Genomic DNA, 14,415 nt, shown 5'->3' with positions numbered 1-14,415 from the left:
TTGTCAAAATACACTCCCAGCTCCGAGTCAATACCTAATAATTTACACAATACAATCGTAGAATATAAAAGTAGCACAGACAGCGACTGGATCTGGCAGGAACAAATACCTCAGATAAATCTTTTCCCTTGGTCTTATTGATTTTAATGCTGAATAGAATTGAATTTTCTTAAATTTGCTCAATGAAAAAAAATAGAATTGGATTTGATGTTTTTATTTGTTCAACTTGCACGAACTAGTCATATCGCAACCGACTTGCATGAATGCGGAACAGAATTGACCTTCTAAAATTTGCTCAATAAAACAAAATTGTTTTGGATTTGCTGATTTACCTTTCAATAAAGTAAAATTGAATTGGATTTGATATTTTTTGCAGTATAAAATTTGATTGAATTTGCAGTTTGAGCACATGGCTAATTAGCATTTCAAGGTCATCCGTCCGATTTGAGAAAAAGCTATTTTCCCGGACTTTGCACAATTGTCAATGATATTTTCTGTAGTGCAAAAAAATATTCCTCCCAAAAACCAAATCAACAAATGATTTCACAGATATCAATATTGAAATACAATTTTAGATCTTAAAATAAAACCCGGAAGTAAAACAGTAGACTATACCACGGGTTCACGTGAACACCTGCTGATCTCTGAGGCTAAGCCAATCATAGAGGAGTCTTTGCTTTCTGATTGGCTTTTAAAAACAGATATTTTTGCCATCTCTAGCATTTGAAGTGAGGTTTTATCGAAACCAAGATATTGTCAGGATATCATACTTAAATGATTAGGCCTAGGCGTGACGATGTATGGTAAGTAAAATATCTCTTAACTAAAAACTTGAAGCACAAGATTTTTATTGCAAATGAACTAGAACATGGCAGATTTAGGTTCCAATTTCCGGTTCTGACTAGCACCATCTAACAAGAAATTCCAGAACCTGAATTTGTCGATATCCCGTGTTTAAAAAAATTTTGTTTTCAATCTTACCTGTTCATGATAATAAATAGATGCAGCCATTAATGGGAAAGTGCTATTACTCAAGTCTACACTGCTACTCATTTTGTTATCAAGATCCCGGATGATAGAATCCCTGAAAAATATTCACACAATCAGATTACCCAGTCTGGTTGGGCGAATGCGACTGGTGGAGATGACTGATGCCCCATATCAGGTGAAATAAACCCTGAGAGTATGTCCACCTGTCCATGAAGGCAGGAAATAAAAGATACAGGACAGCTTCTGGGGACATTGACCTTTGACCTGAGGACCCAAAATCTAATCATTTAACAAAGGACTCTAGGATAACCCATCCATCAAATGTCACAAAATTATCTTCAACTGTCTGAGTTGGAAGTGCAATCAATCAATCAGTCACATCAGCAAGCGCTGCTGCGCCAAGATGTTGTGTACTTTATTTCTCCACTGCTCACGATCTGTAATTTGTTTTAGGGGTTCAATATCTGTTGTTCTATTGTAAAGGTTTATGCTAATCATAGAAAGATCTTGTTTAATGTTTGACAGACAGGTTTTACGGGGTCGTCCTCTGGGTCTTTCAGTTGGTCTCAAGGACTCTCGTAGTGCTTTACACTTTACGTGGCGTTTCAGATGGTAGGCGTATCGGATGTCCAGGCCAAGTTAGTCGTCTTCTGGTTATGATATCACTCCAGGGCACAGTATTCCATTCTTTTATGCAGTTCTTTGTTGTTAATAATTTTCGGCCACTTTTTCTTATTCTTCCAATTTTCGGAGAACAAAAGGGGAGTTTGGCCTGAGGTCATCCGAAAAAATTTGGATACATTTTATCAGGAAACTGATTTTTACCACAGGTACTTGAACATGGGTGTTGATAATGGAAAACATTTAATAATTTACTGACGATACATGTATATTATTCCAAAATTGCAATAGAGAAAAGTGATCGCTATACAAACGCAGTTGCGCTAGCAGTCGTTACTGATGCATGATATGTTAAGGCATGCGAACATCGTGGCGCTAGCAATCGGTACTCCGGAATTCTTATTTCAACGTGGGCGCGGTCCATTGCTTATGGGATACGATTCTCATTTCTGAGCCTTCGAAATATTAAGTCACAGTTTCTGAAATTAATTCCGGGACAACCGATAACAAAATGAAAATCCGATAAGGGTATGAACTGAAATATTATTTCCTCACACAAAAACAGATATCTAATGATTTAATTTGCCATATACAGTATATGATGCCACATAAAATAATACACAGCAATACACAGGATTGAGGTTCCGCAATTATCAGTTTAACCATGGACTCAATTAGATTCAATTTAGATTAAATTCATTTTAGAAACCATTGTTTATTCATCTCTCATCTGGCATTTCACGCATTGAATAGATAGTTCTAACAAAACAAACACGCATTTTAGCCGTTAATACAAAGAATATTAGCCGAGATTCAATTTCTACTGTTCCGCCAGCGCTTCTCTGCTAATTTCTGAAGAATGGCATTCCGCTCAGCCCTTTTTGATTTGGCCTGGGCGGCTGCTGTATCGGATATCCTAGCTCTTTATGCCGTCTCGATATTCGTTTCTCTTGCTTTTCGTTTTTGAGATTGTTTCAGTTGTCCGTGTTTGGATCGCCTTTAAATGAGATTCCTTCTTTTTTCCTCGAGTTTTTGGTGATAAACCTGTGCAGCTGTTGTCATGTTTACGTTCAAACCTTGGGATGGATGGGATCGCGGGGAATGTCATCTCTATAGAAAAAATCCACAGCCGACTTTCCAGCCAATGAATACTTCACAGTCTGTAACGCACTGTATGTTGATACATTCAACCGGTCGGATGTGGTATCCATAATATTCAACATTTCGCTAAATGAACTTTCAACTAATGGGCATGTAAAACAACTTAGGAGAGCAAATGCCATTTTTGAAAGGTGGGGATGTCCCTTAGCCACCTGCCACCACTCATCTATAAAACGATCATAAGATATCTGCCGACGGTCCAACTCACCAATGACCTCGTTATAAATACTTTCACTATTCGCTGAGATCACTATTCGCTGAGATGATTTCAAGAGACGAGACATGCTGAAACACGATCTTTTTCTCGACTGGTGAATAAAAACTGGCCATAATAGAAAGAACTTTTTTCAGATTTAAGCTCGATGCTTCATCGATGTTAAGAGAGAAAAGGTTCTCATTCAGTTCTCCATTCACCTGATCTGAAAATGTCTTGGTCAAGCCATGTTTCATTTTGTACGATGCTGTACCTCTGGACAGTTTCAAGTGTGACAGGGCATTTCTGTCTTTACTTAAGGCTTTAGTCAGATCTATCACATCCGGAACAATGCTAAATGGCTAGCTTTTGTCAGCAATGAATGCAAGTAGCATAGCCTCAGAATGAAGAATCCAGTCCTGCACTGGAATGAAAGAATCAACTTTCGGAAGACTGCTCGCGTTTTCAGTGGACGGTGAATCTTTAAACACTTGCAATGACGTTTCTCCTGCTGTGATGTTGAAGACCCGGTAAGGTAAACAATTAACGACTCAATCGAGTGTCTGTTTTTATTTATCATATGATCTTAATATTGTATCTAAAAGCTGCAAATAAATTCTGAAAATCCTGCTGCAGTCTTTTCTACGGAACAAACTCGAGTACCGGCTGGCCAAAGTTTAAGGCCTCGTTCAAAAACAAAGGATGCATACCTGGTAGTTTAAAATTACTCCTTCTGTCTTTAACTATATCTTTGTGTTTTTTTGCCTAGGTCTACAGAAGAACACCTGTCTATGATCTAATGATCCATGAGTGACAAGCTAACCGCTAATAAATAGCACCCCTGTATAAACCAGAAAGAAACTTTCCATGATGGGTTTCTGTGTAATTGTTTCCGTTTCATTCACCGAACTCGCTGTCAAAAAGGCGATTCTCGATATAAATAGTAATGGGTTTTCCCCGCGGGATACCCACTTTGGGAAAGGCACCTGAATCGATGCTACGAGTTCGAATCCCAATATTTAGACGTAATTTATTATTCTTTGAAATAAATTCTTAGAATTTCTATTTATGATAGGATGTGCAGGTTTTGATTTGGTAATGATGTTAATAAAAGTTAACCTCTTAAGGTATTGTTTTCTATCTATTATTTGTGACGGATTAGTTTCGATGCTCCTCACAACCCGCCCCACCACGTGTCACTTATTCACGGACACGCGGATTGTATCATTTGTAATAGGCCTACCACATGAAAGAGTCATGGCCTACAGTAGAATAGTAGGGCCTACCGATCACGCTATGTGCGATGAAAGTAGTGTTTGAATAAAACAAATTTTTAATGAAATAAACATTATTTATCATAATTAATCAATAGATCAGGTGCCGCCAAAATAATTGTTTGTTTCGTGAAATTTGTACAAAACTTTGCGACTTCGTCATGTCTTGTGACCCTGAAAATACTAGAAGAATCATCGGTAAGCTTATAAAACGGCGAGGTCAACATAGTAACAACAACTTCGGGGATTGAAAAAAAAAACTCGAAAGAATTATTTCTTATACTGATGAGTTATACTGATAAGGAGTAGCGACCGTCATTGACACCGGTTATTTATCCATTCACTATCAAATGTGACGAGCCCAATAAATGATTGCGCATAGATTTGGCCTCTCAGCATTTAGCACAGCAGTTCCGAGAAGTGTTAAGACCGATCAGCGCGCGCGCTATCTAAAACTGGTACTAGTACGATCAATATCTACAGGTATATACGTGTTCAGTATAACACAGCGAGTACCAGTATGTTGATTGAGCGTCGTCGTAGCAACGCGCTATACAGCGGCTTGAACTAGCGAGTAACTGTAATTATCTTTTAACCAAATTAGAGCACTTATAACCATCGGAATCAAATATAAACCAAGCTGCACCATCTACATCAAGTAGAGAATACCTGTGTGAAATTACAGAATTGTCCACACAAACAGCTTAAATCGTGTCATAAAGAAACATCCACAGACGGACAGACAGACATGACGACGATGCCATAGATGGGTTCGTCTGACGACGAAACCCATAAAAAAAAACACGGCGCGGAATGCTTAAAACAGGCAGCCAGGTAGAGGCGGTGGTGGGTTATGCGCCCGCTAATAAGTTTCACGTATAAGATTATTGATTTTTTACATGTATTTACACACGCACGCACGCACGCACACACACACACACACACACACGCACACGTTCTGATCAGAGATCGTAGCACTATAAAAATAGAACGCTTTTACGGTTCAGTAGGCCTTTGTTATCGCTAATGATGCCTGATCCAGAATGAGTATCCCAGATATTACGCCGACAACAAACCCCCTACCCCCCCCCCCCCGATTTGCGACGGTTTAAAATTGAAGGCCCTAAATCGATTTTGAAGACCAATGCTGATTATAAGGCCTAGAATTTCCCTTTTGATAATTCAATGATTGCAAGGCCCGCTACAAATGGAATCCTGTAGCAACAGCCTTGTCATTCCCCGGCAGCCGAAGTATATATGCATTAACAAAATATTTCTAACCAGCAAAATAAACAGTCGTGCTGAGAGCCGACAAAAGCCATTCGGGAACGATGTCGGATTGAAAAAATCAGCTGGGTCTAAAGGGTCTTGGACCAAACACCCGGCTATCAATAAAAACACTGCAGGTATCAAATATCCCTTTCCAAAGAATACCCATCACAAATTGCAATGAGCAGGGCTGCCAACCTTTCAAAATTCCATTTAGGGATGAATGGCAGATTAATTAGGAATATTGAAGGTTTCAATAGGAATATATCGAAACCGAAGAAATTGTGACTTTTCCAAGTAGGAATATTTTGCTTTCAATTAGGAATACCTTTCACGTGTAATATATGAAAGCTGGATATGAAAATATGGAATTATTAGCAAAATAAAAAATCAGCAAATTCTACAGAATGTATTTTTTCTTTATTATTTTATGAAAGATAAAAATCAACAGTGTTTATCAAAAATATACAATAGACTAAAAAATAAGAACATAAAACTGGCATAAATTGTCAAACGAATTACATAACACTATACAGCTGTCATGCGAATATATCCATTTCCAGCATCAATTCCACGATACTGTCCAAGAGAGACTCCACGTACAGAACTGAAAGATACAAACAGTAAAAAGTCTCTAAATCTACATGCTACTCGATGGTGCTGCCATCTGCCAAATATGCGAACTAAAAGTTTACTTTGAGATGCACTGCTCAAAAGCATCTTAAATTATCTTTTTAAATCAAACTAACACAAGAGTGACAACATTAAGGTTCAAACTAGCAAAGCAATTGCTTACCGAAACATTTCAAAGAGTCCACACGTTGAAATCTAACCCGGATCTTCGAATGCTAATCGCGCTGCGAAAACGAGCTAATTACCGCAGTAAACTGATTCTTCTCCGAAACGATGCGGAGCAATTTGACAATAACAATCACATTTTGCCACATGTCATAATATTTTCACAAAAATGATTGAAAACAACGTATTTTAAAACGAATGAAATTTATTTTTATTCTTGAAACAAATTAAAAAGCTGCTCTCCTACTACGAAATAATCGTACGCCATGCGTAGGTAAAATCAATAACACAGCTACTCTCATACACACACACGCACGCACGCGCGCGCTAGTAAGCGCTGTTTATCGCCTGACCCACGTACACAGTATATAGCCACGCACTCATCCACCGCGGGCGTGCATATAAATTCCCCACCTATTCAATTCTGTTCTACCAAATCATCATATTGTGTTACAACGCGCTGGCGGGTGGAAAATCGGACATCGCCGAAAAAGAAAAAAAAAGTCGGAATTTTGTATACCCGATCGTATCGTCGGAATTTCTTCACGCAAATCGGGAGGATTCCGAATAATTCGGAAGGGTTGGCAGCCCTGAATGAGAGATATCGAACCAGTAGGAAGCTACAGGACTCAGAATTCGGGCCAAAAAGCACTAAAAGGACAGCCCTCTTGAGTCCGGTCAACCCAATTTTTCTTATGCTGAAGGGGACTTGGGGGATTTGAATATGTATGAAATATCACGGAAATTGGTAAAAGCGTCTTCTAAGTTTCCCTCAAAAAGTTCAAAAATGAGTAAAAAGAAGTGATTTTAGCAAACAATGGATGATAGTCAGCAATCTTGATTATGACAGGGCCAGTTTTTGGGCTAAAAATGTGTCTACGGTAGAAACATGTGTAACCCAAATATCAAGACATTACATTGAAGCGCCTTCCCAAAATAACTCTTAGTTTTATTTCCAGCACCTTCCCAAAATAACTCTTAGTTTTATTTCCAGCCTGGCAGGCCCAATTTTAGTAAAAATTAAATTCATACCTGTTTTTTAAGGGATCTGGTGCCATGGCCAGGATTCTATTAAACAAGCAGCCTGTTGGCTGATATTGCTCTGCTGTTTTATGAAAAGATTTTACAAGGACCACCTACACAGCTCACCAGTGTTCAAATCCAGAAAATGGCTCTATAACTTTTTAGCCCTTGGCCTATAGTAGCTACATACCAAGCTTTGTCAAGATCGGATAATGATTGTAGGACTAATAGCAATTGAAAAATTTTACAAGTATGACCTGTGCAGCACCTCCTAGAGGTCAAACTAGGAAAATGGCTCAATAACATTTTAGCCCTTGGCCCATCATATTGACATACCACATTTCGTCAAGATTGGACATTAATTCTAGGAGAAGTGATTTGAAAATCATACAAGCGCCATGCCTTCAGCACACCCTAAAGGTCAAATTTTAAAAGAGGCGTTATAACCTTTTGGCCCTGGCCTATAGTATCTACATACCAAGATTCGTCAATACCAGATTATATAATCTGTAGGGCAGCGGGCAAGTTAAAGATTTTACAAGTGTGACCTGTACAGCGCTCCCTAAAGGTCAAATTGGGAAAACGGCTCTATCACATTTTGTCCCTTGGCCTGTAGTATCTATTACCCAAGTTTCGTCAAGATCGGATTATAATCGCAGGACACAATTACCCATTTAAAGATTTAAAGATTTAAAGCGCCACGCGTACAGCGCCCCCTAGATAGTAAGTTAGGAAAACCGCTCTATAACTTTTAAGCCCTTGGCCCATTGTATCTACATACCAAGTTTCGTAAACATCGGACTACAACTGTAGAACAAGTATTGATTTAAAGATTTTACAAGCGCCACCCGTACAGCACCCCTAGAGATCAAATTGGGAAAACGGCTCTATAACTTTTTTTTAGCCCTCGGCCCATATTAGGTTCACACCAAGTTTGGTCAAGATGAGATAAGAACTGTAGCACTAGTAGCAAACTGTAGCAAAAGTTGACAGACGGACGGACAACAGCCGTTTAGCTCCGCTTTCTAACAACTTTTTAGCTCCACTGACCTTCGTTCACAGCGGAGCTAAAAAGTTCATTCACATTTTTAGAGTGATTTTTAGTGTAACATATTTTTAGAGTTATGTGTGAATGACCAACTTCACAACACACATATGCTATCAGGGGCAGATTTAGAAGGGGGTCCTGACCACCCCCCTAAATTTGAAGGTCCCCAAAAAGAAAGTGACATTTTTTCAGGTGGATATAAGACAAACAGAAGTGGTGTTTTCTCATCCAAATTAATGATTACACTGGTATTGTGACCTAAAATACACAATACCACAACAACAATCAAAATACCATTGCATTGTGATTTTTTATGATTAATTTAATGGATTTCATTATTCAACTCACCAAATTCTCAAAATTTCAAAATTATTCTTTTGTCGAGTACCCCCTCACTGTCACTAGCCATAAGGGTTATGTTGTATTTGCGTCTTGCAGCATACAAAGCAGTCAATAGGTACTTTACCTTTTAGAATAGTCGGACAGATAGTAAGCAAACATTTGTACTGCTTGTAATTCATCGGGTGAACCCGATGATATTTCATCCAAAACAACGCCATATTTTTTCTGAGCAAGGTAGGCTCTGTACATGATCACATCTCTTCTCAATTTTGCGTCCGGGTTACTCAACTAAAATGAAAATATCTACAAGGGTTATGGGACCATAAAATGATGAATACTGTGTGGGTATCTACTGGACACCTCAAACTCATCTACTTCCGTAGCTAAGAAGTCAGACATAAATTCATTTCATCATCATTTATACAATGACATTTCAACTCCCACTTGCTGGGATATTTCCTTCAAATGTGGTCAGAAATAATAAATGATAAATGTGGTCAATAACCCATAAAAAATTTGGTACTCTGGTCCAGCTGGTATTTAAATGTACAATCAAATATAATTCAATATTTAAAATTTTCTCAATGTGCATTCATTGTAATCAGCTCTAGACGTATCGGCCCCACTCCGTGCGGTTGCGCCACCGCGGGGGATTTACGCGAAACAGCAAATACAAACATGGCCACTCTCTCAATTTTCAATGATAGAAATCGTGTGTGCATTTCAATTATTTCGGCTGTTAGGGTTTTAAGGCACAATATAAGTTAATGATGTGATATGGCGATGTTAATTAATGATAATTCCGCAGTGAAGCTAGTCACGAACGGTGCCGATTGAGTGTACAGCTGCCAAAAACACTGAAATGCGCGTAGTTGCGTAACTATTTGCAGTGAATTGCAGACGAAACATGAAACCTTAACGGCCGTTTAAAAAAAAATTATACCAATCGCATTTGTAAAATAAAAATGAGATAGAACCTAAGTTAAAATTCTGGCCATTTCTAAAATGTTATTACTAATTTTTAGTCAGTGCCGAACGTTTAGTTTTCCAACAATAATGAGGGGTGGTAGGTAGTCATGCAAGTCATCATTTATTACACGTTACTTCCGTGTTGTTGAAAATCTCGCGAGTCCTGTACCAAACCCCATTGAACAATGTGATCTGTGTGCTGGCCACAAATGCACACAGATCACACTACACTACCCATTACACACTCCAGTACCCACAGCTTTCATATATCCATCCAAATGTTTAGAGTGTCTTTCTTCCTGGTTTACTGTTGATCAATAATTGATATGTGTCTCTCAAACATGTCACTAGATGTTAGTTTGTGAGTCCTGATGTCTACAACTTGTCTGACACCTAGTTCTCACTTAATCAGGGTTCATAGTTGTCAGGCCTTGGTCAAAATCAAGACTTATCATTACCTCTGAAATATGAAAATCAATACTTTTTTAATCAAATGCGCAAACCATCAACAACTTTCACGCCAAAACTTAGTCTATACAGGCCTGTACCCAGGGGAACGCACCCCCTCACTATAAAATTTTGAGTTTCACTATTTTTTGTCAAAGAAAATTTCTTACTCACATACATATAACTACGATATAGATATAGACACTGTTATCAAAAAATATGCAAGTCTCCATAAACGATGAGACACCAGAGTGTGTTGTTGGATTATGAGACCATTCTGAAAATGTTTCGAGGATTAATTACATTTTTTCAGTGACATTTTTATAAGAACTATTCACTAAAATTTGAATGAACATGCATTTCTATTTTCAAAATTGTCTTGGGGGAGGCCCCCTAAACCCCGCCTAAAGAAGCTTTGCGCCTACGGCGCTCGCAGTAGGTCCACCGCAAAATCAGATAAGTACCACCCTCTCTAAATTCGCACCCACCCAAAAGAGAGGCTGCCTACGAGCCAGGCGTTCATGACAAAACAACCACCCGAATTTTCCAGCGATTAAGGCGACTTGGCTAATAAGCTGAGGGCAGTTGTTTTAGCCTTAAATACATGAATTTCATAAAGCTTCGCCCAATAAGCGGAGGCCCTTCATCAGGAGATTTTAATTCACTCAATTTGTCAATTAGTTTCTCTTAATTGACGATGAATGAGGCTGACAATATGAGCGCGCCTGCCGATGTATGAAAGCGCTGTGTACACACTTATAAGACGTACTTTCAGCGCGCTCTCTTTAGAACACGGCTTGACTATGGATTTGTTTCAACATGCGAAAACTTTCAAATATGACACGACCATGGCACAGGACTTTCAGAACTTTCTGCTAATTCCGAAAATTAGAGTTCAATTACAAAAACTTGAACTGGAAGCTATGTGCAAAATCCTCACGAATGATGCAACCACCCGCGAATGCGTAGCGAAAATCATAGACTTCAACTTTCATAACTTGGGAGTTTTTTGCGGTTCGCCGGAAAAGTATGAGAAAAGTCTTGAGGAAACATAAAATTCAGTATCGTGATGCTACAATCAGTTTTCGATCGGCATTTGAGACTCCTACAATCGTCAGAGTCGAAGGGGTTCCAGCAAATTGCCCCCATGATGTTATAGATAGGCTCATCAAACCATATGGGAACATTTTAACTGGATCTTACCACCCGAACGTCGGTAAATCCAACTTTAAAGATGGACAAAAAAGAGTGTTAGAAGTGGCCATAAAATCATCAATCCCAAGACACATGACCATGTCCACTAAAGCCTATGGTCTTTTGCTGATATGAGTTTACTACAGAGGGCAACCCGATTACTGCGTAATATGTAATGCTTTTGACCACATGTGGGTGGAATGCAACATCTCGTGCACGCACCCCACCCATACCCCAGATCGGTGTAGACAGATTCACTACCGTCAAACCATTGCGGCAAAGATTCACTAGTTAAGAAATCCAACTCCAGCAGAACAACAACCAATGTCGTGTGAAGAATCGGCCGAATCGTCAAAAGCTGATAACCAGAAACCAGTACCGATGATTCGAGGAAAAGGCCACCATCCCCATCTTCTCAAATGGAGACACCAATCACCCCGAAGAAGAAGATTTAAAAGGCGACATCATCAACATCCATGAGACCGGAAGGAAGCAATCGAGAAGATAACGAAGAGGAAGCACCAGAACTCTCGTCATCACAAAAAAGTTCAAGCCCGAAACCACCACCTCCTGTAGATACAAAACCACAGAAGAAGACGACACAATTAACCAAAGGTTCAACAGCAAAATCTAGGAACAAGAAAGCTTCTTAGGTGATGTATACATTTATCTCTAATTATCACTTTGTAGGTTAGAAACAACACAATTAGAATTATGGCGAATATTTTGGAAAAATTTAGATTCCTATCTTTAAATTGCAATGGCTTAATTCATTCTAGCTCCAAAACACATAACTCCGAGGCTGTGATTTTTTTTTTTTATCTTAAAATCACAGGGGTTTGGCGATGGGCTTGGATTTTATTTCCGGGTTGTTGATAATCTCGTGAGAATGGCGCTAAATATAAAATGCGAATAAATTCAAAATATCACGGAAATACCTTGTGTTTATATTGTTTATTTATCCGCTATGAAGTTTCGATAAACAATTGGTCGTTAAGAATCATTATGTTCGTGATTTTTATGTCGACTTTTTGCGATATTGTCTCAATAAATTGCCATACGTATCACAACATTTTAGCTAAAGGAGCGATAATTGTGTCGACGGTACGCGGTTATGTTGAGATAAAGACGTCGACATTGGTGGAAGGCGTGATCCGTATAATACGGAAGGGATAAGGGGCCTCGAGATGTCGCGTTCCAACTCGACAAGTCGCCATATTTATGTCGACATATTGCGATATATAGCGTCACGTCGACATGAATATGTCGATATATCGTGACTTTTTCACGACAAATTTCGCTTTTTTGCCAATTTTCCACGGGACAAGCCGTCATTTGAAGACACGCCTAAATGTAAGACGAGGACGCCAGTAATATGACGACTGAGTTTCAAGTCGTCATGAATATGTCGACTAGTCGCGTAGAAAGTGGTCGAGAAAACGAAATATGTCGTCAAAACGTCACGATATGTCGACATATTCATGTCGACTTGACGCCATATATCGCGATATATCGACATAAATATGACGACTTGTCGAGCTGGAACGCGACATCTCGAGGCCCCTTATCGCTTCCGTAGTATAACGATTTATCGGGATATTAACACGATATATTGACTTAATTATGTCGATAAATCGCAATATATCACGTTTGTTCAACATAATTTCGTCGTGATAAAAGGTTGCGACGGTTTTGTACGGGTCCCATATATATGGAAGTACAGAAGCGATAAAGCGCCTCGAGTTGTCGCGTTCCAAATTGACAAAGTCGCCATATTTATGTCGACATATCGCGATATATCGCTTCAAGTCGACATGAATATGTCGACATATTGAGACGTTTTGACGACATATTTCGTTTTCTCAACCATTTTCCTCACAACAATTCGACATATTCATGACGACTTGAAACTCAGTCGCCATATTACTGGCGTCCTCATCTTACATTTCGACGTGTCTTCAAATGACGGCTTGTCCCATGGAAAAAAAATATCATCACCAAGTCACTGTACTATATATAGACTCGCTCAGGTGATTACTAACACACACAGCAGCTCGGGTATATACAAATGTATTAGCAACGTGGTATTATATTGATCGCAATTTCACATGTCAGAATCCATCCATCCACAAAATGTCAAAAAAATACAAACAAATAAAGTCTATTCACAACGAGTTGACGTGCGGCTTTTTCTCCACATCAAAGAGCAGCTACTGCTGCGAGCTGTCAGATAGCTGCTACACTAATGATCCATCACAGCTGCGCTGACCCACTGCAGCCCAGCGTCCACCAAGAGTGCATAACTACACACACACATAACTTGCATCTCCAACCACTCGGTTCTTTAATATTACAAAAGTCAGCTTCAAATGCAAATGATTTGGTTGACAAATTCATTATAAATATCAGCGATGATTCTTCGTCTGAATTGGATTCAAACTATATAATATGGATGCATCCGCAAAAGAGAGTGACTGGGTAGAAGATTGGAGTTCAATCTGTGCCATCTTATTATCTAGATATAATATAGTGCCACTTCTCTATGGGTAAAAACCACAAAAATATCAGTTGTGTAAATGCCTAGAGCTCTGTGAAAATGTATTACAAAAATATGTGACTTGATATGTGTTAAACTCGAATATATCTTCTTTCGTTGAATATTCTGTGAAATGAGCAAAATCCTCGAAATTCTCTCCTTTCTAACAACTGCAACTATTTTATCTGGATCACTGCCAGGCTTTGCCATCCAACAACTCTACGTCATCATTCAATAAGAGTGTATAAAACAACAAGATAAACTTAAATTCTTCTATATCCCTATGACTGCATGTCTTGTGAATTCTTGCTAGTTATTCACTCTTGCTGAATTTGTGTACAAAACCATAGCAACAAGCCACTTAACTGGCTTAGCATGCACTCTGCAACAGAGTTCACTACTGTAAACTGATACCCCTGTGGTCAAAAAGCCGCACGTCAACTCGTTGTGAATAGACTTTACTGACTTTTTGTTTTTTTTCTCATAAAAATCAAGACGAATACTGGCTATGATTTTTTGATAATTATTCACAGTCCAGGATACAATAAAG

General features: G+C 38.8%; 1 protein-coding gene across 1 annotated transcript in view; it reads right to left on the bottom strand.

The window, feature by feature from the left end:
* LOC141905684 (coatomer subunit epsilon-like) overlaps window positions 1–14,415 on the bottom strand; it is an 85,841-nt gene that overhangs the window by 43,705 nt on the left and 27,721 nt on the right. Inside the window, exons 2-3 of the mRNA XM_074794658.1 lie at window positions 8,844–9,007; window positions 982–1,084 (exon numbers count right to left, since the gene is read on the bottom strand). Of these exons, the coding sequence (XP_074650759.1) occupies window positions 982–1,084; window positions 8,844–9,007 (267 nt within the window). The remainder of the gene's footprint in view (window positions 1–981; window positions 1,085–8,843; window positions 9,008–14,415) is intronic.

This window comes from Tubulanus polymorphus, chromosome 5 (genome assembly GCF_964204645.1).
Source record: "Tubulanus polymorphus chromosome 5, tnTubPoly1.2, whole genome shotgun sequence".
Lineage (NCBI taxonomy): Eukaryota > Metazoa > Nemertea > Palaeonemertea > Tubulaniformes > Tubulanidae > Tubulanus > Tubulanus polymorphus.
The sequence above is the reverse complement of the archived record's forward strand: the minus strand, read 5'-3'. Positions and strand labels throughout refer to the sequence as shown.